Below are 25522 nucleotides of genomic sequence, written 5' to 3' on the forward strand. Positions count from 1 at the left end.
GTCACACAAGGTGGCTGGCAAAGGTGTGATCAGCCCATTCTTCTCCTGGCAGCCATTCCTTAGTTTTCTCTTCATTCTCCAGACACGGTTTCCAGAGCAGCCCCATGACCAGCGGCTCAAATGAATCTGGACGCAGGGGGAAATGGCTCCACTCCACCCCTCACCCGGCAGCCGGCTGCCGAGACACAAACCTGTGCCCTCCTGACGCTAGCGCCCAGACAGGCACACACACAGCCTCCTGCTTTGACCTGCCACTGGCTTTCATCCTGACCTTTCCGGTGAGGGAAACCCAGCCTCAGGCCTAGGCTCGGAATCCCTCCCCACACACACTGGCACCTCCCAGCAGACCCTGGACGTTCCTCCTAGCGCCCTCCTCGCGACTGTTCGGGGAGATCACTGGATTGGGGGTGATGCCCCCTTTTATCCATTATCTAGCCAGTGTCCTTAATGAAGATTCCGGAGTATTTGGTCCCGTGCCAGATAAAAGGCCCCAGGATCAATGTTGTGAGATACAGAACCAGAGAAAGTAACCAAAGGAAAAGCATCACGTTTCAAATAGAACAAACTTCCCTAGATTTTTAATTAAAATAGTTTATATTTGTTTTACTAGTTTGACATCCCCAACAATTAGAAAACCCAACAGAAATACTTAAAAACAAGGAAACTTTAATAAGTAAAAAGTACAACCTTCTCCCAGCAATGAGTGACTGCATCCTTTGAGAGTAAAGGAGAGTTAGAGGAGGAAATAAGGACGGTTCTTTCGCTTCTGACACGAACACAAGCAGGCCAACAGGGGCAGGTGCGTGAAGCCGGACCCCCAGGCTCCGGAGGAGCACGCACGGGACCACTGAGCCAGAGATAGCCCGCATGTGGCCAGAACAGACTGCTGTCCTCACAGGACATGGGGGAACAATGTGGTTCGGGTCTATTCCTTTATGTGCTATACACCATTTCACTGAGGAACATTTAGAAACTTTAAAAAAATGGGTTGGGGGATGGTGCAAAGCAGGAGCGCTATCACATTGAAAGAACAATCGACAGCAGCCGCCGACAGTTCTGGGCTGTGCCAGATCTGAAGGAGACGATCCCCAACTCTCCCAAGCAGGGAAAGGGGTGGCATCAAAGCTGCTTCCTTCACCTGCGTCCTTAAAACAGGACAGGATGGGGCGAGCACAGCAGGTGACGTCACCCGAGTTCTCGGGGAGCAGCTAAAATGTGCCAGAACGCTCCACCCGTCCTGGGGCCTGTGGCGCATTCCCTCAAGAACGAAAGGAATTCTGTTTTCCCAGTAAGGCTTTAATTCCTCCTGCCAGCTGGCCCCGCACTCCAGTGCCATCCACTACTCAGAAACCGCTTCCGCTTTGATCTTCTTCTTTTTCTTCTTCTTCTTGGTACCGTCACTGTCCTGGGAAAAAGAGAAAGCCTCACTCACAGCACCTGTTAACAAGCAAACCAGGGACATCCCAAAAGCCCAATAAGCCTTCGCAGGATGTGGGAGGACATTGCAGAGAAAACCAGCTTTGCACAGAACACCAGGTCCTGAGCTCCCCAGTGACACTGCAGCGGGCTCTCACACACCCCGCCCTTGTCACCAGCAGCGCCGCAAGCGCGCGGCTGACTACCAAATGGTGGCACCAAGGGCACGGGAACTGTCGCCGACAGGAGGCTGCTGCTCCCTTCCGCCCCGAGCGTCCTGACCGGGTGTGGACGTACCCCGTCTCCCGGATCGCCCACACTCTCTAGAGCAGCTTTGGCCTTTTTGTCCTTCTTCTTCTTCTTTTCCTTCTTGACCAGCTGTGGGGAGGTCTCATCGCTTTCACTCTCTCGTTTCCGCTAAGGTGGACACAAGAGATCAAATGTCCGATTTGGGGCAACAGTGGATGAGAAACGTTCAGTAAGAAGGCGGGGACCACCAGAACAGCCCCTGACTACAGGAGGAAGCTTTCTAATGACAAAGCCCAAGAACCACAACTTCGAGAATTCAAGCACGGCCTCACGTCCCGCGGCCGGGAAGCCAGGGCCACAGCACGCCTGCGAAGGAGTGCGGACAGGCCCCAGGCAGCTCGTCCCAGGCCCCTCGGCGCACCCATTCTGTACTCCGATGTCAGGGTGCCCCCCGGACCCTGAGAAGCTGAGGTGGTAGCACGTACTTCCCTGGACCACATCTAAGGCTGTGCTAATGCGATCGAGGGCGGTCAGCTTCAGGCGAGTCCGCCCCAAGGAGGGGCCAGAATAACGCCTTCCTCCACCAAGAGCCAGTGGCGCCACGTCGACGAGCTGGGAGCCGCGGCCAGTCTGATTTCTGAGCCCCCCATGCCCCCAGCGGACACGACAGGGAACGGGAACCGGAGCCCACACAGTCCAGAGGAGTACGCCACGTACTGCTTGCAGCCCGTTCCTTACCTTTGGGGTTTTTACTGCTTCAGCAACTACCTTGGGGGCTTTTACCACTTCGGCAACTTCCTGTGGGGCTTGTACTCCCTTGGCCCCCACCTCTCTCTTCGCAGACTCACTGAAAGACAGGCACCAAGCGGGGAGATGTGCTGAGCAGCCACCGGGGAGGTCCTGCCGCGTCCCCAACCAGTGATATCCGGCAAGTCTGAAGCCACCATCAAAATACTGACGACAGACGGAAGAACTCACCACTTACTGTTGCAGACGGACTCCCTCTAGAGTCCCATGAGCCAGACTAGAAAGGGAGAACTGTCTGCTGGGCAGGCCCGAGCCCCTACCTGGCCCAGGCGCTCGAGAGTAAGTCCCTCCAGCCCCCGAGGCCTCGTCAGCACCACGCTGTCGCCGCGCTCCTCGGACACTACATCTGCCCCGCTGTTCCCCACACCTGGGCTCCATGACTTCCTGTCCCGGCTCCCCTAGGCAAGCACCGAGCAGTACTGCACCCACCCCTCCGGGTTCTGCGGCCTCCCCTGCTCCCCTGGAGCATCCAGGGGGCAAGTGCACTGTCTCTGCCTGCCCGGGGCTCCCAAGCGCCCTGCCCTCACCTGTAGTCCACATACTCCTGCATCCAAGTGGCAGGCGTGCTGTCTGTGGGCTTGCCGTGCTTATCCAGAAGACCCTGCTTGATCATCAGCTTCTTCTGACTTGCCTGGTGGACCGTCAGGGTTTCAAGGTCAGAATGGTGGGACACATGAAGCAGGTACTATGGCGGCTTGGTGAAGACCCCTCCCTTGGGCCTCACACTTCTCTACAAAGCACTCTGAACTCACTCTCTCCAACAGGAGCGAACATGGGACTTGTCGAAAGTCACAAAGCCTACTTTTATCAGTGACAGCCTCCGAAACATCCTTTGGTGGCACCTGCCTCCAGCCCATTCTCCCACCACAGGGCCTTTGCAGCACGTGCTCTTCTGGCTTCCCCAGACCCTCCCGCCCTTCTTCACCAATAGACGTCCTTTATGCTGGCTGGCATGGCTGGCAAAGATCCCTTACCCAGAACCCCCAACCAGGACGAGCCCCTCATGCCGCACTCCCGAGGAGCCAGGCACCTCCCGGTGCTGGTCAGCCTGCAGTGTGGCTTTGGTCGTGCAGTATGAGCGAAAGCCATTCGCTTCCCCCATTAGACTGACACCTCTAAGGTCTGAGATGGTCTCACACACCTACCCACCAGCACTCCCCAGAGCCCAGTGCAAGGCAAGCTGTGGTGGCAGGGACACAGCCAAGGACTGCCCACATGAGTATTCAACAACGCAAAACTGCAGTTACCCACAGCAGGGCGCACACCCAATCCCACTTACCTTTGGACCTAAACCCCACTTCCGAGGGTAAGTGTCTCTCTCCATGATGACTCTCTTGATCTTGGCTACAATACCGTGGTCACAGGTAGAGATCACTGCTGTGGTCATCAATGCAATGGCTGCAGATGTTGGAATGAGATTAAAGAATGACTTGGAAGGGAGAAACTTCCTATACTCTGAGCCCTAATGCCACTGTCTTATATAAATTTTAAAACCCCATTTTTGGGGCACCTGGGTGGCTTAGTCGGTTAAGTATCCAACTCCTGATTTCAGCTCAAGTCATGATCTCAAGGTCATGAGATCGAGCCCTGTGTCGAGCTCCACAGTCAGTGTGGAGCCTGCTCAAGATTTTCTCCCCCTCTGCCCCTCCCCCTGCTTGTATGTGTCTTTGCATGATCGCTCTCAAAATAAGATCTTAAAAAACAAAACAAAACAGGGGCGCCTGGGTGGCTCAGTGGGTTAAGCCGCTGCCTTCGGCTCAGGTCATGATCTCAGGGTCCTGGGATCGAGTCCCGCATCGGGCTCTCTGCTCAGCAGGGAGCCTGCTTCCTCCTCTCTCTCTGCCTGCCTCTCTGCCTACTTGTAATCTCTCTCTGTCAAATAAATAAATAAAATCTTTAAAACAAAACAAAACAAAAAAACCCACCAAAACCAAAACAAACAAACCAAAAAGACCCAAACATTTAAGGGGCACCTGGGTGGCTCAGTCGGTTAAGCGTCTGCCTTTGGCTCAGGTCATGATCCCGGAGTTCCGGGATCGAGCCCTGCATCGGGCTCCCTGCTCAGCGCAGAGTCTGCTTCTCCCTGTGCCCCTCACCCTGCTTGTGCTCTCTCTTTTTCAAATAAATAAATAAATAAAACCTTTACAAAGAAAAAAACATTTAAAATTCGAAACTCTACTGCCTTGAGGTTTCCTTTGCTGAGGATGTTCATATGGAGAAAACTCCACCACTATGGGAAAAAAGCTCTGAAACCACATTAAAATTGTCAGTTAAAAAAATATTTACACTAACCACATAAAAATCGACGTTTCCTAGATCCTCAGGAGACCTCTTAATAAGGAAATCAGAGCTATCCATTTACCGTGCCTAATTTGCACCAGAAAGAAAGCACACCATGAAAGTCCCTTCTCAGCGGCAGGCAGCCAGAGGAGGGGATACCTCTAGTAAGACACCCTAAAGATACACTCACCAAGCTTGGGGCTCAGGCAGAGCCCCTTGAGGGCAATGGAACATTTGAAGTTGTAAAGCAGTTCAAAGCTCCCAAGTTAACTGCTACCAGCAGACATGGAACGGACTGAACTTTTCATCTCAATTACCGCAGACACTTGTTCCTTTCATTAAGGGTCTTCCCTCTCCCCACTGGAGCCAGGTTGCTGCCACATGGCCTCCAGCAGCCAGCTGGGACAAGGGAAGCCGCACTGACCTCATCTCTTTGCCCATCTAGCACTTAGTAAGTAACTTACAAAGCACATCTAACATCTTTGACTCCCACTCCACGCCCCAGACAACACAAGGGTTAGATGAACCCAAGGAGCCAGGACTTTGGGTCCTGCTTAGTAAGCCTGGCTACGACGGTCCAGAAAGAACCAGGATAACTTCTCTTACCCATGCAGATCGCCTCCCCTTTGGTGGTGATGACCACAATCTCCTGATTGACTTCGATGCCGTCCTCGTATCGGAGAACACCCGGAAGCATGATTTTTGCCCCATAGCAGATGGCATTCACCTGCAGAGACGGCACCTCACGTCAGAGCCCCAGCTGCCGCTCGAGCCGCTGCCCACCGCCCCAGCCCTCACCAGCACAGAGAACACCTCCGGGCGGGGCTGCAAAATGCGAGCGAATGGCCCCGACGGCCACGGTCGCCCCGGGCGAGGCGCCTCAAAACACACGGATGCAGAAATGTTAAAGAGGAATTTAAATACCTACTCCTCGGGGCGCCTGGGTGGCTCAGGCGGTTGAGCATCTGTCTTTGGCTCAGGTCACGATCCCGAGGTTCTGGGATCGAGCCCCGTGCTGCGCCCCCTCCTCAACAGAGAGCCTGCTTCCCCCCCCCTCCCCCCACCTCATGCTCTCCCTCAAACCATTTCTTAAATAAGTGAATAAATAATATTTATAAAAAAATAAATACCTATTCCTCATTTCTCCACTTCACTTAAGGATATTTTCATCTTAAACCAAAACCCAGCCTTGGTTTTCCTTATTTACTCTTCTCTCTTTTTTAATTATTGAAGAGGGAAACCCTAACAGAAGCAGGAGACCTTTTTGCTTTTTGGGGAGATCTGGCCTCTAAAAGGCCTCCAAAATAATCAGCCAGCAAGATCACTGAGGCCTGCTGAACCAGTCACATGCAAGTTCAGAGTTCAGTGGCTTGTGCCATCTGGTCTTCACTTACCTGGATCTCTTTTCCGGACCACATTTCACCTCTCCCCTGAATTCACCCAGAGGGCACCAGTCTGACCCCAGCATAAGGAGGCTCTATCACATTTATATCGTGTTTCACGTGATTAGATTTTTTTTCACTATTACAACGGCATAGTTTACTATACCTCCGTAAATTTTTTTCTATTATAAAGCAAGATGTACAAAAAAATGCATCAAACACCTTCAACTCAACTATCCTTTGTCCCTGATATAATTACATTGTTAAGAAACTACTTGTGGGGCACCTGGCTGGCTTAGTCGGTGGAGCATGCAACTCTTGATTTCAGAGCTGTGAGTTCGGGCCCCATGCTGGGTACAGAAATTACTTAAAATCTTAAAAAGAACTACTTTCAACGTTATTTAGTAAATGTGCTAAAAAAAAAAAAAAGCTTGCTAAGTTCACTGATGTTTAGGTTTTATAGCCTCAAACTAAGATTTAAAGGGAAAAAAGCTTTACTGAAATTCCTAAGGACATAGCTTAAAATATCTCTGAAATGCTCATCTTAACTTTCAATCCCAATTAAAAAAATCTTTTCTGGCAACAACTTAAAAATATATCAAGGTTTCTTAGGCACACACAGAACTAGCAGGTTACAGGAAGGCAAATTTGATGTACCACTGATAGTTTACTTTGGAAAAATTCAAAGTAAATGTTTACACAATCTGCCTTATTTTGATATGGAATTATGTCTAGCATTAAATTTTCCACTCTAATTCAGTATATGTGGCTTTGATTTAGTAAAAAACAATTATAAATGCTTATTAACAAAGAATCCAGAGCTCAACTTACAAAACCAGAAGAAAAAAAAACAAGCCCAATGGAAAACAGTGAAGTTCCCATCATGTCACACCTCTTCACACGGAATGTGGATTTCAGAACAGACGGCATCTCATCCTTGTGGAGTCACATTTTGTGCAAACGTGAACTTGTAACCCAGAACTTACTGCACTGTCTTTCATAACCAGCCTTTTATGAGAAGTCAACAGCTTTTCCAAAGGGTAAACAACTCGCCGCAGGTAACTGTCATCCTTGTGGTTGTCGTACAGCCACTGGGCATCAAGCACATCATGCATCGTCACCATGTGGTCCTGCAAAGCAGCCAGGTATGAAAACTATTCAGTGTCACTGTCCCTGTAATAGTACAACCGTGCCCAAACTTCCAAACCCTGAATGAATTTAGTCCAAACTCACTGGTCTTCATTCTCTTCTACACTTCTGTAACTACCGCTTTACTGAGATCTAAGCAGGCACTTCTGTAGGCTGAGAGGCAGCAAAGGAACAGAGTAATGTTCTCTATCCAATCATCTCCCACAGCCCAGGTTTCAATGTTCCAAAGTTTAATTAACAGAACAGGGAAGCTGCCCTGAGCTGAACTCAACACTTTGGAAACCGCCTCTTCCAGGCTGTGAGGCAGGCGGGATTGCAGCAAAGGTGGAAGGTGTTAAGTACGAGCTCTAAAACTTCTAGCCCCGTAACGGTGTACCTTTTCACTCATGACTCCAGAGCGAACCCTCCGAAGTTCCTGCATCTGACCGCCAACTCCCAGTAACAAGCCAAGGTGCACACACAGCGTCCGAATATAGGTGCCGGCCTCACAACTCACCCAAAAGATACCTACGACACACACAGACACACACAGACTTGAGTACATCACTGGCTAACAGGCACAGACCTACTCTCCGAGCCAGCGAGACTACATGCCATAGAAAACAGGCTCTGACCACACCATATACTAAGGGCATCTACTCCTAACCAGAAAATGTCACTGCCAAGAATGCGCTCCTGTCCACACGTGGTCAATGTCAACTCAGTTCCCCACAGGCCCATTACCCACCTAATCTTCTTTCGGGGTCATACTCGATCATCTTGCTCTCATATATGGTCCGCACTCGGAGCTGCCTCTTCACTGCAGCAATCAGTGGGGGTCGCTGGAATAAGGCACCTGTCAGAGTTTCTAGGGCCTGAGAATAAGCACAAACCAAAACAAAGACTCACTGCATAGACTCTGACATAGGAGCAAGCAGTCTACTGTGGCAGTTTGAGAACACCAACGAGAAAGTTCTTTTCAATCATTTAAGACCTCAAATGTCCTTTCCCTTTTTGCTTCTTTATTCAACGACACAGGGATGACTCATGCTTATCGGAGCCCTCTTCTCAGAAGGGACACATCCAGAAGCGCCCCTATCAATGCACAGTACCCGTCCAGGCTGGCCTGAGCAGCCCACTGAAAAGGGCACAAGACGGGACAGCCAGCCTGTCTGCCACAGGTGTCCACGGGCTCAGATACCCAGGCTGCTGGTAATCACAAACTTACCCTAGAAAGCTGAGTCCCCCCTTCAATAGCACTGTGTAGCCGGACAATTCCCACATACTCTTTGCCTAAAAAATGACAAAAGAGTAGTCAGGTGTGGCCACTGAGTTTTCTGTATTTCTAAATGGTCACAGTCCCACCTTGTGCAGCAAAAAAAAAAGCATGCAGTTTGATGACCTCTTTCTGTCAAATTTCCACCAAGACAGATTTCATGGTTTGGACATGGGAAAGGAATGAAGACGCTTCTTCTCGTTGGGAGTTTCGGCTTCCAGTGTGCTGACAGGGCCAGCTGCAATGTGCAGCACAGAGCCAGCTGAGAACAAAGCCTTGCGAGGTCATGTAGGAGTTCCCCTGATGAAAATGAAGGAAGGGCACTTTCGGCAGAAGCAGCAGTGAAGAGTCTGAGGAGCCTGGAGCGACAACCCTAGAGCCGGACTCAGACACAGCCCCGTCTCAGTCCCAGGGTCAGACTCCGTCAACCTGATGTGCGCATGGCCAGTACGTGGAACTCCAAAAAAGGCAGATGGACTAGGATCTCGCAAGGGACAGAAGGTCTACAACCAGAGCATCTCTGCTTAGAATTTGTTTTTAAACTAGTGGAGAAACCATTACCAAAGGCCAAAATGTAGAAGGAAAGGAAACCTAGAAAGCCTTCCAGTAGTAAAGGACATACCTCTTTTACTTCCACATACCTGCACTCTGTTGCGACTTCACCAAGCGAGTGGCTCGTTCTATGCACACGATTAAACAGCCAGTCACCTTGGGGTCCAGAGTACCACTGTGTCCCGTCTTCTCCACCCGAAGTATCCGTCGAATCCAGGCTACCACCTCATGGGAAGAGGGGTTGGAAGGCTTGTCAAGATTAATGAAACCTGTCCTAAAATGGAAAAGACATCACTGTGCCATCATCTCCGGCCCTCTGATAAAAGCTGCATCTGAAGAGTACAAGTTCGCCACAGGTACGGGTTATGTATTTACACCAATTCTAGGCCATTCAAAAATGCCACTACCACCTTGAACAACTGATGTGAAAAGTCACTTTTTCAAGCAAACTCTATGACCAATGTGGGTTCAAATTCATGACCCCAAGATCAAGTCCCATGCTCCACCAACTGAGCCAGCCAGGTGCCCCTGAAAAGGTCATTTTGAAAAGAAAAGAAGTCTGAGCAGTACATGCTCCCAACACACTTACCTGATATAGTCCCCAATCTCCCTCTTGAGAGGATTTGAACCACAGGGAAGAGGTGTATAGTGTGCTGTCCTCACATTTAGCTTATCAAAGTTCTGGAAAGCAATGATACAACACAAAACTCAATCAACCATTAACGTATATGAGAGTCAGCACCAATATCAGCCATGTTATGGTTAACCTGCAAGTTTACGAACCTGGATTCTGCTATGTTTTCATTCTCTAGTGTGACAGACTGTTAAGCCTCTTTACATACTGGAAAAATTACCCACGTGAGTAGAATTAAAACAAATTTGATCACTCCTCTAGAAAGATTTCTTGGGGTCTTAGGCCTGGCAACGTTCCCCAAATGCAACCATCCTGTTCCTGCTCTGCCAGGCCTCCTCCTCTTCGCTCTCCTCTCTCAGGCCTAACTGACCGCAGACGGGACAGTTGCCTCGTTTAGCTTCAGTACAGTACTTGACATAAATAGCGATTTTTAAAACCTATCTCCCACCCCTAGATTTTAAATTCCAAGACAGTAGGGACTTTGGCCTACCCAGTTCACAAGCATCTCCCCAGAGCCTACCACAGAAAAGCAGCTGTAATCGGCAGACCTATCTGGCCAAGCAGAAGCTCAACTCTGTTGAATTATATAAGCAAATCTCATTCATTTACTTCATATATACTGGTTTATTATTAACACTCGGTCAAGATGTGTCTCAGTAACTTTCTGTGCCCTAGCCTTCTCTCCTCATACCCGGTGCCCAGTAAGTTCCTCGTGAGGCTTGTAATTCAACTCATTACTGGGCCACTCTAAAACCCAACACAACAGTCAGCAATTTCTAGAGGACCTGTTGCATGCTAGGCACTTTGGCTAAATACATTTCATGGATTACCTCCTACAACCCTCAGCCTAAGAGAAGATACAATAAGCAAATACCTTCAGAGGTTAAATAACCAGCCCAAACTCACACACTCCCTGACTGAAATTGGTGTGGCTCCAAAGCCCATGTCCTCAAGCACTAAAGCAGTCCTACTGCAAAGTGTGGCCCACAGACTAGTACAAGTCTGTATGGTGTGAGTTAAATACAGAAACCAAGAACTAATTATTTATACACCTTTATGGCAGTATGACACTGTTCTGACATTTTAAGTTTTTTACTATAGCACCGGGTGCACTGGAAATGAAAAATGAAACAAAACTCGGTCCTTCTTGTCAGACACCTGAAGAAAACAGCTTTAGACTGTAACATCTGGCATTTCCCAAGTCAAAGATGGTAGTGTTAATCACTCTTAATGAAGTGCTTAACACTTAAATAATGTAAAAGCTAGGTCTTGATCTGATACATAATCCTAACCACATACCTTGAGCAACAGGGGCCACTGAGATGTGTCCAACTGAGCCACCTTGGACTCAGGTTTGATAAGAAATTCTTCAGCGTGCTGTATCTCCTTACACAGGACAGAAACGCACTGTTAGACATCCCATCTGATTCCGAACAATTCCATTACTACCACTTTAAGTCAAAGCCTCTTAAATAGAAAACAAGGTACTCTTTATGCCTCTTCACTGGGACTTCCAAGTGAAAAAGAAATGAACCACGATCTCAGAAGGACAATGAACTGCCACCAAGATGGGGACAGCTAGGAGCACCTGGGTGGCTCTATCCATTAAGTGTCTTGATATCCGCTTAGGTTATGATCTCAGAGTCCTGAGATGGAGACCTGCGTCCCGGCTGTTATCATGGGGATGGAGTCTCCTTGAGATGCTCTGTCCCCCTTGTCCTCTGAGTTCTTCCCGTGTGCACACACACTCTCAAGAAAGAAGTAAAAAGAAACAGGAACAGCTACTTAAAGAGAGGGACAGTGGGCTTGTGGGTGGGATAAAAAAGAATTTCAGGGAGAGCTGCTGGTGTGGTCAACACTACTTGGCAAACTATTATTTGACAGGAGAGATTTAGGTGGCTGGGTTTGTGAGGCTTACAACACAACCACTACCAAGTCCAACCCATTCCTTCGAAACTTTTAAAAACATTTCTTGCATGTCATGTATTATCTAAGTAATCTTTCCCTTTAGTTAAAGCAAAGTATAACATATTCCTACTCACTGCTACATCTTCTTCTGGTAATGACTTCCGCTCCTTTTTCTTCTTATGTTTCTTTGGCAAAATAAATACTAAAACATAAAGACAAGAGATTTGGGGGTTTTTCCCAAAAACATGGGTAACAAAGCTTAAAATAGAGAATGAAATCAGAGCAAGCAGAGAATGGACGTTTTGTGTAGAATTAATGGGGAAAACAAAGTGTGTAAGACCAAACGCGTAGGTTGCAGCGCGGCTGGGTCACCGACCACAAGCAGTCGCACGTGTCGGCTTCCATTCGGGTTCACCACGTGGCCACGGCCAGGCTCAAACCTGTCGCAGAACTGTTCTGCCCACGGGCCACAAAGTTCCCTAACTGATCACTGAACTGCCCCGTACCTGGTCTGCGGCCCACAGAACTTTCCTTTGACTTGGAGCCACGCGGATGTCGGAGCCCCTCGGCCCTTATTCTTCCCCGCCTGTTCCCACCGCCCTTCCGCGTGGTGCTGACCGCGTAGTCTAGGCTGGCGGCGGTACAAGTACCGCCAGGTCTCCCGTCACGGCGGCATTGCCGCCGCGGCGGCCGACGCCTTTCAGCGGCGACCCGGGCTCTAAGGAGGCTGTGCCTCAGCGGGAGGCCCGGGCCTTGCGGAACCACGTCACTGCGAGCACCCCTCCATCCTTTGCCCTCACTGTAGACCCAAGGCCAACAAGCAAGGCCAGCAGGAGGCCCGACAGCCTCGGGACCCGCCTGGCGGCAGAGCAGCGGACACCTCGGCCCCCGACACCGCCACCCTCCCACCCTCAGCTCTCCGAGGCGGTGGAGCTGGTACTTAGCCCGGCCAACCACGAGGACACGACTCTTACCTGCCGCGTCCGCCATGTTGCCCCGTACAGCGTGCGAGCCGCGTGGGCCACCGCCGAGGGAGCGAGCACAGACTCCCGCCGGCCTCGGGCCGCGCCACTAAAACCCGCCCACCTGAGCGACGCCCGGTGCGTGCTGCGCCGCGGGGATGGGGGGCGGGGCCAGGCTCCGGGAGCGGAGCCCCAGGCGCGCGCGGGCCGCCTGCGCAATTCCATTGGCTGGCTGGCTCGCCCACCCCACCCCGCCCCGCCCCGCGGTTCCGCGTCTGCGCGTGCGCTTTGGAACTCGCCCAGTCCTAGGTTGCGTTGGAAACGCATGCGCAGCCCGCCCCAGCGGCTCTCAGCCTGTGGGCGTAGCCCGGACCGTGGTTTTCTGACCTTCGCTGGGTTTGATGGGGGCTTGGATACCCGGTTATTCCGCGAGCACTCTGTTAACAGCAGCTCTCTGCTTCCTCTCGCCGAGCCTTTAAGGTTGGTATCGGTTCAGTCCTGATTGGAAAATGAAGACCTTGAGGCACAGAGAGGTTGAAAACCCTTTGCTGCTTGCAATTCCCATCTAGCTAGAGCCAATAGGAATATAGTGCGAGCCACTTGTGCATTTTTAAATTTCCCAGCAGCCACATGGCCAAAAAAAAAGGTGAAATTGATTTTAATAACGAATTTTGTTTAACCCATTAATCCAAAATATTATCATTTCAACATATAAGCGATACACTTTATGAGTGGAATACTCCACATTTGTGTTTGTGTGTGAGGGGTAGTATAAAAAATAATTACAGGGAGAATCTCCAGTGTGTCTTATACAATTACACCGCACCTCGATTTGAATTCCATGGAGAGAGTGCTCCATGTTAAGTGCTCTATAGTCACAGGTCGCTTAATGGCTGCATTATCTGACAGCAGGAAGTAGCAAATCCTGGTTCAAATCCCTTCCATCCCTGGTGTTCGTCTCACTCTTCGGTCTCTCAAGTGGGGGGTTTTAATCTAACGTCTGGGGATTTGGCTGAACTCTTTATTTAATTCCTTATTGCGGTTGTAAATGAAATCTTTTCCGATCACCTTTTCTGATGAGTTGCTACTTTTTTTCCATTTCTCCTCTGCCATATGAAGATTTTATTTTGCTGTGGCTTAAAAAACAGCTGATGATTGGTTTTTCCGCACTTTTTATTCCTTCAAAAATTTACTTAGGTGTGTGCCAAGGTAATAATAATAACGATGTAAATTGACTTTTTAATAGATATCCAAAGTCCCTATAATCAGCCAATCCATGAGTAGTTCACTACTTCCCCCCTTATTTTATAATGCTTCGTTGGTAAATATTTCACTGAATAACTTTTTAAGGTATTCATTGCTGGTACTGCTGTGGGCTGTATCTTTCTCCAAAATTTTGCATCCAGTCTGCTAGGAAACCTCTCAGTGCTTTGCCATCACCTCCTCTATCTTTCCAATGGGCTCCTATGGCCCCCCTGCTTCGACATTTTCCAATTATACTCTTTTAACATAGCAGCTGGCAAGTGTCTTTAAACTGTAAATCAGTCCATATCCCTCCTCTGCTCAAAACCCAGTGACTTCCCATCTGTAGTGGGATGAAGACCCCCCCCCCACCCTCTAAATGTCACCTTATTTAGAAAAAGGGTCTTTGTAGATAGAACTAAGTTAAGAATCTCAAGATGAGATCATGCTGCATTATTCAGGTGGACCCCAAATCCAATGACAAGTACCTTAGAAGAGAAGGGAGGGCACACTGGGGGGCTCAGTCCGTGAGGCTTCTGGCTTCAGCTCAGGTCGTGATCCCAGGATCCTGGAATCAAGCTCCACATCAGGCTCCTTTCTCATAGGAGAGCCTGTTCCTCCCTCTCCCTCTGCCACTCCCCCTGCTTGTTCTGTCTCCCTCTCTTTCTCAGATAAATAAATAAAATCTTATTTAAAAAAAAGCCAAAGTGTTGGCTGCTTCCCATTCTGTTTCTGAGGCCACTCCTTCCACCCTCACTCACCCCGCTCCTGGCACACGGCCTCTTGACTACGCAGGACTACTCCAGGCTCACTCCGGGCTCACTCCCCCTTCCAGCGTCTTTTGCACCTGCTCTCCCCCCTGCCTGAAATGAATCTAGTTTCGTGTCTCTCTTCACTAGAATGTTGGCCTTACAGAACCAGGAGAAGTTTGTCTGTGTTGTTCACTGCTATATATTCAGCTCCTAGAAGATGCTCAGTAAGTATTTTTGCTTACTGTGTCTGTCTTGAGCCCAGAAACCCCATGGACCTTCTCTTACCAGTAGAAGCAGTTCCTCCCGCCCTGTCTGGTGAGGCTGATCCTGGCTTTCTTGGAGATCTTGTGATGAAATCACCTTGTTAGCTCCTGAGCAAGAGAATGCCAGTACTCCTTGTGCCCCAGCTCCTCACATCCCGCATTGTCTCCAATCCTAACATTGGAGATGTTGGAATGAAGTTGTCATGTGCAACCTACTGGCTAACCCTTAACTGCATCCCCTGAGAGAGCTCAAAGGACGCTCCTTTCACCAAAACATTGAGAAATACTTTGGTGAAGGTTCTGGGAAACTAATCTAGGAAAAGAGGTGAGAGGTGTTGCCATGAAAACAGGGATCCGGGAGCCGCAGAGGCCAAGTAGTGGTACTACATCACATAGAACAGGGTGGGTATCATGACAGGCAACAGGACTGGCAGCTGGAACCAGAATGGTTTATCCCCAAGGATCTTTGATGGTGGCTAATTGGTCATGATGTCCTATTAATAATAAGCCACCCAGGGTGCCTGGGTGGCTCAGTCGGTTGAGTGTCTGCCCTCAGCTCAGGTCATGATCCCGGGGTCCTGGGATCGACCCCCACATCATCTTCCTGCTCAGCGGGGAGTCTGCTTCTCCCTCTGCCTCTGCTGCTCCCCCTGCTTATGCTCTCTCTTTTTCTCTCTCTCTGTCAAATAAATAAATAAAATATTTTTTAAAAGTAAGCCACCTATATATAGTAGGCCATGATCTATACACCCCACCAAGAGAAACTCTAGGTCCGGTGAATGGTAGTCGGCCTTGTATTGCCGCAGTGGAAAATGTGGCCCCTCACCTAATCCCCGGACCCAGCTGCCCACAGGCTCAGAGCCACCAAGTGAAGACAAGGCATGGTACACATAACACTAGCGTGTGCTTCAAACCTTCATCCTTCCTTCCCTGGGGACAGAGAATGCCACTGTAGTCCACTGGTCCGAAATGAAGACTTAGTCTGGGTGCCCTCTCACTGCATAATTGGAACAATCCGCAGCTGAAACAATTCCCACAGGGGAATTTTGACTCAAGGGCTGAGGGCAGTTATGGAAAGAAAACTCAAAAGGAAGCCCCTGGAACTGTCCCTTCAATTCTCTGGTGTTATCATTGTAATTAAGTCCCCAGGGACCAACTCGATCATGTGGCTATCCACCAAGACATCGTGCTGGTCCATTACATGAATGGCATCCTGCCAACTGGGCTTGAAAAAATAGTTCATCACAGGGTGAGAGATAAGCCCCTGGAAAATTTAGGGGCCTGCCACCTCCATGAGGCATATCGAGATGGTTCCCCAAAGTGCAAACCAAATTGCCTGACCTCAAGCCCACTGCCACTGAGAAAGAAGCACTGTGCTTGGTGGGCAGCTTTCTGGAGGTGGCATCCCCCACTAGGATGTTACACAGCCTTTTCTGAGCCTTGGTAAGAGAATCACAGTTCAGGCCTCTGGAATTTGGGATAAGAGTAAAGCTCGGACTGGCCACGTGGCTGGTTAGCTCAGTTGGGTAGCATGTGACCTGACAACACCAATATTGTGGGTTGGATTCCCCAAACAGGCCAAGAAAGGCATTAGTTTTCATGTTTAATAAAGACTAAAACTGAAAAAGAAAATAAAGCTAGCACCTACACATGCACCAATCTGCTGGGAGGCAAAGGCAGCAACTTTCTTTAGTCCTTGGTTGAAAGCGAATGACTGTGTGATCTTAGACCTGAGCTGCACGTTGTGAACCGAGTGTTATTTGACCAAACGAGCCGTGAAGTTGGGCATGAGCAGCCACTGGGGCGAACAGTCCGCAGTTCCTCAAAAGGTTGAACACAGAGTTGCCGTGTGACTCAGCAATTCCATTCCTATGTGTATATACCCAAGAGCCTTGGAAACAGATGTTTAAACAGATGCTTGTGCAAGTATGTTCATAGCAGCATTATTCACAATAGCCTAAAGGTTGACGAAACTCAAATGTCCATCTACAGATGACAGGATAGACAAAATGTGGTCTATCCATATGACGGAATATTATTCAGTCATAAAAAAGGAGCGAAGTGCTTTTATGTCCTACAACATGGATGAACCTTGAAAGCATGAACCTAGGGGGCACTTGGCTGGCTCAGCCAATAGAGCATGTGACTCTTGATCTCAGGGTCATGAGTTTGAACCCCACGTTGGGGGTAGAGATTACTTAAAAATAAAATCTTAAAAAAGAAAAGAAAGAATGGGAGCCTGGGTGGCTCAGTGGGTTGAGCCTCCACCTTCGGCTCAGGTCATAATCTCAAGGTCCTGGGATCAAGCCCCACATCGGGCTCTCTGCTCGGTGAGGAGTCTGCTTCTCCCTCTGCCCCTCGTCCTACTTGTTCTTTGTCTCTCAAATAAATAAATAACATCTTTTTTTTTTTTTTAAAGATGGGCGCCTTGTGGCTCAGTGGGTTAAGCCTCTGCCCTTGGCTCAGGTCACAGTCTCAGGGGCCTGGGATCGAGCCCCGCATCGGACTCTCTGCTCAGCAGGGAGCCTGTTCCCCCCCCCCACACACACTGCCTGCCTCTCTGCCTACTTGTGATCTCTCTCTCTCTCTCTCTGTCAAATAAATAAATAAAAATTAAAAAAAAAGAAAGAAGAAAACATGCTAAAGGAAGTAAGCGTAGAGGGACAAGTATGATATGACCCCACTTGGGCAAAATAGCCAGAACAGGCACCCTAACACAGGTAATAGTCATGTGAGAGAGGAGGTTTCAGGAGATTATAGCCTCCAGCCATCTGGTCACCCCCAGCCATTAAGTCATCTCAGCTGAGGCCCCACATGTTCGGGAGCAGGGAGAAGACATAATATGTCAGCAGGATAGCAAGTCATCCCAAAGCTTCGTGTCATTAAGCATGTTGCTATGCTGACAGAGCACGCGTATGGTGAGAAGTCAGCCGCAAGGCCGAGTGGAACTGGGACGGGAACAGGAGTCTGTCCCTGTGGCTTGGACTTCCTTATAGCATGGCAACCTCAGAGCAGTCAGACTCTGGACTCAGTGGCTCAGGTCTCCCAAAGCAGGTGCTGGAGTAAGCATAAAACTGTCAGAATAACCTTTTGTAACTTGGTCTTGGGAGTCCCGTCAAATCATTCCTGCTGTGTTGTATGATTCAAGCAGTCACAAGCTTATCTAAGTTCAAGGGGAGAAGGCATCAACCCCACCTCAATGAGAGGAGGGTCAAAGAATTTTGGAGCCCTAGTTTAAAACTGCCACATTCATAGGGGCGCCTGGGTGGCTCAGTGAGTTAAAGCCTCTGCTTTCGGCTCAGGTCATGATCCCAGGGTCTTGGGATCGAGCCCCGCATCGGGCTCTCTGCTCCGCGGGGAGCCTGCTTCCCCCTCTCTCCCTGCCTGCCTCTTTGCCTACTTGTGATCTCTCTCTCTGTCAAATAAATAGATAAAATCTTGAAAAAAAAACCTGCCACATTCACGAAGATTAACTAGCTGCTGCACAAAGCTAAACAGTGAATTAAATGGGGATATGGTAGGAATTTCCATCCCTGTGTTTCTCCAGTCTTTGAACTAACTTCTGACATTGTCCCCTAAGTATTCGTTATTTCTTTTGACTTACACTTTGGTAGAAATGCAAAGCCCTGGAGGTTTCCACGTGGGCCCTTCTGCCGTGATTGCCTCATTCCATGGGTCAAGAACCAGCGTGGCAATTCTGCTAATGATGTTGACCATCTTTCCATAGGCTCGTTTGCCATTGTCTGGAGAGCCTCCTCAGTGAATTGTCTCTTCATATCTTTTACCTATTTTTGGATTGGATTATGAGTGGTTTGGGGTTTATTATTGAGTTTTGAGGGTTCTTTACATATTCTTTTTTTTTTAAAGTTTTATTTATTTATTTGTCAGAGAGAGAGGGAGAGAGAGCGAGCACAGGCAGACAGAGAGGCAGGCAGAGGCAGAGGGAGAAGCAGGCTCCCTGCTGAGCAAGGAGCCGGATGTGGGACTCGATCCCAGGACTCTGGGATCATGACCTGAGCCGAAGGCAGCTGCTTAACCCACTGAGCCACCCAGGCGTCCCTCTTTACATATTCTTGGTATGAGTCCTTTGGCAGATATGTGCTTTGTAAATATTTTCTTCCAGTCTGCAGCTTGTCTTTTTTTTCCCCCCCTAAAGATTTTATTTATTGAGAGAGAGAGAAAGGGAGGGAGCATGAGCAGGAGAGAGAGGCAGAGGAAGAGGGAGAAGCAGACTCCCCACTGAGTAGGGAGCCCAGCAGCCCCAGGGATCATGACCTGAGCCAAAGGCAGGCACTTAACCGACTGAGCCACCCAGGCGCCCCTTTAGCTTGTCTTTTTATACTCTTAACAAAAGTGTTGATTTTGATGAAATCTCATTTATCAATTTTTTCTTTCATGGATTGAGTCTAAGAATATTTTCTCCTATGTTGTCTTCTAAAAGTTTTATAGCTTTATGTTTTACGTATAAATACATGATTCATTGTGAGTTAATTTTTATATAAGGTGTGAGGTTTTGGCTAAACTTGCCGATGGATGTCCAATTTCTCCAGCACTGTTTGTTGAAAAGACTATCCTTCCTCCATTGAATTGCTTTTGTACGTTTGTCAAAAACCAGTTGGGCAGATTTATGTGGATCTGTGTGTCTCTTTCTCTGCCAAGAGCACACAGTCTTGATTACAGAGCTACTATATAATAAACCTCAAACTCATGTAAAGAGATTTGTGTGTTGATCTTGTACACTGCAACCTTAAAACTCAATTATGGGAGTTTTTTCTGTAGATATCTTGGGGGTTTCCATGAAGACAATTATATCATCTGCAGATTGAGACAGTTTTATTTCCTCCTTCTCAATCTGTATACCTTTTGTTTCTAGAAGTTTCAACACTATGTTGGATAAGAAGAGTGAGAGCAGATATTCTTTTTTTTAATCAACATATAATGTATTATTTACCCCAGGGGTACAGGTCTGGGAATTGTCAGGCTTACACACTTCACAGCACTCACATAACACATGTCCTCCCCAGTGTCCATAACCCAACCACCCTCTCCTTACCCCTATCCCCCCCAGCAACCCTCAGTTTGTTTTGTGAAATTAAGAGTCTCTTATGGTTTGTCTCCCTCCCGATCCCATCTTATTTCATTTTTTCCTTTCTTATCCCCCAAGCCCCCCACTTTGCCTCTCAAATTCCTCATGTCAGGGAGATCATATGATAATTGTCTTTCTCTGACTTATTTTACTCAGCATAATACCCTCTAGTTCCATCCACGTCATCGCAAATGGCAAGATTTCGTTTCTTTTGATGGCTGCATAGTATTCCACTGTGTCTATAGACCACATCTTCTTTATCAGTTCATCTGTTGATGGACATCTAGGCTCTTCCCATAGTTTGGCTATTGTGGAAATTGCTGCTATAAACATTCGGGTGCAAGTGCCCCTACGGATCACGACATTTGTATCTTTAGGGTAAATATCTATAGTGCAATTGCTGGGTGGTAGGGCAGTTCTATTTTCAACTTTTTGAGGAACCTCCATGCTGTTCTTCAGAGTGGCTGCACCAGCTTGCATTCCCACCAACAGTGTAGGAGGGTTCCCCTTTCTCCGCATCCTCGCCAGCATCTGTCATTTCCTGACCGGTTAATTTTAGCCATTCTGACTGGTGTGAGGTGATATCTCATTGTGATTTTGATCTGTATTTCCCTGATGCCGAGTGATGTTGAGCACTTTTTCATGTGTCTGTTGGCCATCTGGATGTCTTCTTTGCTGAAATGTCTGCTCATGTCTTCGGCCCCTTTCTTGATTGGATTATTTGTTCTTTGGGTGTTGAGTTTGAGAAGTTCTTTATAGATTTTGGCTACAAGCCCTTTATCTGATATGTCATTTGCACATATCTTCTCCCATTCTGTCAGTTGTCTTTTGGTTTTGTTGACTGTTTCCTTTGCTGTGCAAAAGCTTTTGATCTTGATGAAGTCCCAACAGTTCATTTTGCCCTTGCTTTCCTTGCCTTCAGTGATGTTCCTAGGAAGATGTTGCTGTGGCTGAGGTTGAAGACGTTGCTGCCTGTGTTCGCCTCAAGGATTTTGATGGATTCCTGTCTCACATTGAGGTCTTTCATCCATTTGGAGTCTATTTTTGTGTGTGGTGTAAAGAAATGGTCCAGTTTCATTTCTCTGCATGTGGCTGTCCAGTTTTCCCAACACCCTTTGTTGAAGAGACTCTCTTTTTCCATTGGGCATTCTTTCCTGCTTTGTCAAAGATTAGTAGACCATAGAGTTGAGGGTCTATTTCTGGGCTCTCTATTCTGTTCCATTGATCTCTGAGTCTGTTTTTGTGCCAGTGCCATGTTGTCTTGATGATGACAGCTTTGTAATAGAGCTTGAAGTCTGGAAATGTGATGCCACCAACTTTGGCTTTCCTTTTCAACATTCCTCTGGCTATTTTTTATAAGATTTTATTTATTTATTTGACAGAGAGAGATCACAAGTAGGCAGAGAGGCTGGCAGAGAGAGAGGGGGGAGGCAGGCTCCCCGCTGAGCAGAGAGCCCAATGCGGGGCTCGATCCCAGGACGCTGGGATCATGACCTGAGCTGAAGGCTGAGGCTTTAACCCACTGAGCCACCCAGGCACCCCTCCTCTGGCTATTTGAGGTTTTTCTGGTTCCGTATAAATTTTAGGATTATTTGTTCCATTTCTTTGAGAAAAATTGATGGTACTTTGATAGGGATTGCCTTAAACATGTAGATTGCTTTAGGCAACATAGACATTTTCACAGTATTTGTTCTTCCAATCCAGGAGTGTGGGAGAGCAGATATTCTTGCCTTGTTTCCAATCTTAAGAGAAAAGTGTCTGGTTTTTTTTTTTTGTTTGTTTGGTTTTTGTTTGTTTGTTTGTTTGTTTGTTTTAAGCGCCTGGTTTTTAACTAGTACATCTTCTGTGCGCGTTCTTCAACAAGTTGCAGAAGCTCTCCTACCATTCCTAGCTTTTTGAGAGTGTCTGTCATGGCTTGGTGCTGGGTTTTGTCAAATGCTTGTTCTGCATCAATCAATACAAGTGTATGACTTTTCTTTAGATTGTTAACATGGTGGATTGCATTGATTTCTTTTCTGTTCGTATAAGTACCTGCTGCCCCCCAGCACGGGGCTTGAACTCAATAACCCGAGGTCAAGATTCACACACTCCACCAAGGGAGCCAGCCAGGTGCCCCTGATCGACTTTCATGTATCGAAGGAGCCTTGCGTCTCTGGAGTAAACCCCACCTAGTCATGGTGTATAATCTTTTTGCGTAAAAAAGTGAATTCTACTTGCCAGTATTTTGCTGAGGGCTTGTACATCTAGATTCATGAGGCATAATGGTCAGTAGTTTTTATTTTTCTTTTTTTGTTTTACTGCCTTTTTCTGGTTTTGGTATCAGAGTAACACTGTCCTCATAGAATGAGTTCCCATGTGTTTGATTTGGACTTGTGATGATAATTTCATACTATTTTATTTATTTAATTTTTTTAAAGATTTTATTTATTTGTTTGACAGAGAAAGAGAGAGCACAAGCAGGCGGAGGTTGGGGGGGAAGCAGGTTCCCTGCTGAGCAAAGAGCCAGATGTGGGCCTATATTCCAGGACCCTGGGATCATGACCGGAGCTGAAGGCAGAGGCTTAACCCACTGAGCCACCCAGGCGCCCCTTATTTTATTTTTAAAGATCTCATTTATTTATTTATTTGACAGGGAGAGAGGGAGCACAGGCAGGGGGAGGAGGATCAGAGACCGAGGGAGAAGCAGGCTCCCTGATGAGCAGGGAGCCAGAGCCGGATGTGGGGTTCCATCCCAGGATCCTGGAATCATGACCTGAGCCAAAGGCAAATGCTTCACCAACTGAGCCACCCAGGCGCCCCTAAAATAAAGCTCTTAATAGTAGATATTTATGTTTGCAAATCCTTCTAGTCCTAAGGTTTATGGGACTCAATGAAAGGCCAAGCCAAACCTGTTTTAAAATAATAATAAGCGGGGAAGCTGTGGTAGGGAATTCAGGTGCTGAAAACCACTTGTTATTCAAATGGGTCTCCTCTCCTGGGCTGGAAGGCAGAGAAGCTAGGAAGGGGCTTGCTGAAAGGGAAATAAAAGTTGCAGTACAAACAGGTCATCTCTCCCTAGAAATTTAGGAGGAGTAACCCTGCAGAAGCAATTTGGATTCGTCTGGAAGAGAGAGCGGTGCCCCCTGGAAGCTGCCAGAAAGACTGCCCATATCACATCCTTATTTAACTGACACGGTTAGCCTGGAGACAAATAGTGGGTAACTGTAAAATTAATCAGGTTGTGACTTGAATTGAAGTTGCTGTTCCAGATGCTGTTGCTTTTCTGGAGTAAATTAACGCAGCCCCTGGTACCTGGCAAGTGGCTATTTGCCTGACAAAGTCTCTCTTCTCTATCGGAAGCAGCTCGCCTTTGGCTGGCTGGACCAGAAGTACAGCTTTAGTGTCTGGCTTGCAGGCTATGTCTCTCTGGCTCCGTGTCATAATCTGGGGTGAATGGAACTTGATTTTTGCCACGGTTATGGGGAATATCATGCTGGTCCATTATACTGAAGACCTTATGCTTACTGGACCTGGTGATCAAGAGGTAGTTATTTTATTAATAAACATGTATGCCAGAGGACAGGAGATAAAGCCCGGGGACACTCACAAGCCTGACCCTCAAGAAACATCTTGAGACAGGTGGGACCACGTTGGGTGTTCAATGGGTCGCTGCCCCTCATGCCCCCTCCCGCTCAGAAAGGGACGCCATGGCAGGTGCAGGTCCTTGGATTCTGTTGGCAGTCTGGACCGCATCTAATTACTGCACACCTGGGGCACTGGCTGGCTCCGGCAGAGCGCGACTCCATCCCAGGGGCGTGATTCGGGCCTCAGGTTGGGGGTAGTATTTGTTTAAAAAACACAAAAAGTTCCAATTTTAGTATATGTGCTGCCGAAGCGAGCACAAAAAGTGCACAATTGCTGCACACCCACGCATTCAACAAGTCATCTGTGAGGCTGCGTGTTTTCAGCAGCACCGAGGGTCAGAAGAGGTTCCGTGGCGGTTCCAGGAACAGTAGTTCCTCACCTTTGCAATCGTGTAGATCCAAGATGAGCAGAGCCTGACACACCGGCAGGCGACACGGAGCCTCTGGCCGGTCCTAATAGGAGAAACAAGAAAGTTGTCGGAGTGAGCGGCTCCCGTCTCTGTTGCGCCCTACTGCTGCACGGCCTCCTTTCCCTTGACTCGCCCCTATAACCTTAGAGGGAGTTCTCTGTGACTAGGTATGTGGGTCAAAGTCTCAGAGGGAAGCAAATGGTAAAAGGTTAAGGGAATCTGCCACAAGTCGTGAGGCTCCTAGGGACTGTGGGACCAGTCCCAGCTGGTGTGGTCACTGCCACTGCTATGGACTCAACTTGCCCACAGGAGTGACAGCCCCCAATCAGGCAGCACTGCTGGGGTGACCAGCCAACTACATGGTGGCAGAATGAGATTACATCCATCTCGAAGGGGTAGCAATTTGCCCCACTTGAATAGGTACTTACTGTAAGCCACACTTCACCAGCGTTTGCTTCTGCCCACAGACTGACTGCACTTGACCCACTTTTGTAGGATCTCACGTAAGAAAATCAGTCAAAGACAGAAGTACCTGGCTGGCTCAGTCAGTAGAGCATTTGACTCTTGATCTTGAGGTTGTGAGTTTGAGTCCCTTGTTAGGGGTAGAGTTTACTTTATAAAAATTTATTTGAGAGCGTGCGGGAGCACATGAGTGGGGGGAGGGGCAGAGGTCGAGGGAGAAACAGACTCCCCTCTGAGCAGGGACTTGGGTCTTGATCCCAGGACCTGGAGATGCTGACCTGAGCTGAAGGTAGATGCTTAACTGACTGAGCCACCCAGGTGCCCTGGGGATAGAATTTTCAGAAAGGAAGGAAGGAAGGGAGGGATGGAGGGAGGGAAAAATCGTAAAACACAAAAGGCACACACTAGTGTGCTTGTGCTGAGGGACTGCACTACTCCTAGTAGGATCTCATTGCCCTGCAGCACCTGGCCTGCTGGGAGGGTTGCCGTGTTGACGACTGTGTTATTGCACGGGTTGGGGGAAAATGTGCTGAAAGGTGGAGGACCTGTCTTAGAGGATCAGGGAAGTACCTTGAACTGGTGAGCGAGCAATCTGCACAGCTACAGTCCTCTGGGGCCCGTCCCATTGCAGCCATGCTAGGCAGGGCCGCTGAGGATTCAGATCAGGTGGGGACAGAGGTTCGTGTCACTCATGCAATAACGAATTCTGAGCACCTGAGTTCTTGGCTGGAGAACAAAGGGAGGACAGGGCGGGCAGTAGAAGGAAGAAGATCGTAAAGCAGTTACAGAACTAAGGATTGTAGTCACTGTGTGTTACATACAAAGTTTTTCAATTTTCTGTTTATATTTTATGCATATCAAATAAATGCTGGCAGAGGTTAGCTTTCTAGTGTTTTCCTTTAGGCTGCAGGATATTGAGGTGGGGTGATGTTGGAACTAGAAGAGCAATGACTGTTTCCCAGAGATGGCTGCACTGACCAAGGGCACTTTTGGTTTCCTGTTTCAAGGAGAGCTTGTCAGTTGGGAGGAGGGACAGCGCGTTGTTTTGGTGGGAGCAGCGGTTGTTCCTTCAGTGAGTTTGTTTTCCGCG

At 48.3% G+C, this 25522-nt stretch overlaps 1 protein-coding gene and 2 non-coding genes across 3 annotated transcripts; all 3 read right to left on the reverse strand.

The window, feature by feature from the left end:
- Nucleotides 1-646: 646 nt before the first annotated feature.
- DKC1 (dyskerin pseudouridine synthase 1) lies at nucleotides 647-12718 on the reverse strand. The gene is made up of 15 exons (XM_044234847.1): nucleotides 12607-12718; nucleotides 11767-11834; nucleotides 11024-11110; nucleotides 9680-9771; nucleotides 9180-9364; nucleotides 8491-8555; nucleotides 8011-8137; nucleotides 7660-7790; nucleotides 7121-7264; nucleotides 5359-5479; nucleotides 3752-3870; nucleotides 3000-3103; nucleotides 2404-2512; nucleotides 1714-1833; nucleotides 647-1405 (listed from the first exon to the last, which is right to left on the reverse strand). The coding sequence occupies exons 1-15, from the start codon at nucleotides 12620-12622 to the stop codon at nucleotides 1340-1342; spliced, it is 1554 nt and encodes a 517-aa protein (XP_044090782.1). The 5' UTR covers nucleotides 12623-12718; the 3' UTR covers nucleotides 647-1339.
- LOC122897861 lies at nucleotides 2585-2713 on the reverse strand. Its single transcript, XR_006382690.1, has one exon. It is a non-coding gene; the product is annotated as a small nucleolar RNA SNORA56 (small nucleolar RNA).
- On the reverse strand, nucleotides 7428-7564 carry LOC122897859. The gene has a single exon (XR_006382688.1). It is a non-coding gene; the product is annotated as a small nucleolar RNA SNORA36 family (small nucleolar RNA).
- Nucleotides 12719-25522: the final 12804 nt, after the last annotated feature.

Source organism: Neovison vison, chromosome X (genome assembly GCF_020171115.1).
Source record: "Neovison vison isolate M4711 chromosome X, ASM_NN_V1, whole genome shotgun sequence".
NCBI lineage: Eukaryota > Metazoa > Chordata > Mammalia > Carnivora > Mustelidae > Neogale > Neogale vison.

What these genes read in the sequence shown, in the direction of transcription:
- DKC1 (XM_044234847.1), bottom strand. An exon ending in AGTGGGGTTTAGGTCCAAAG is followed by an intron (nt 3,104 to 3,751) that starts GTAAGTGGGATT and finishes ACGGTCCACCAG; the next exon opens with GCAAGTCAGAAGAAGCTGAT. An exon ending in TGGGCGATCCGGGAGACGGG is followed by an intron (nt 1,406 to 1,713) that starts GTACGTCCACAC and finishes TCTTTTTCCCAG; the next exon opens with GACAGTGACGGTACCAAGAA.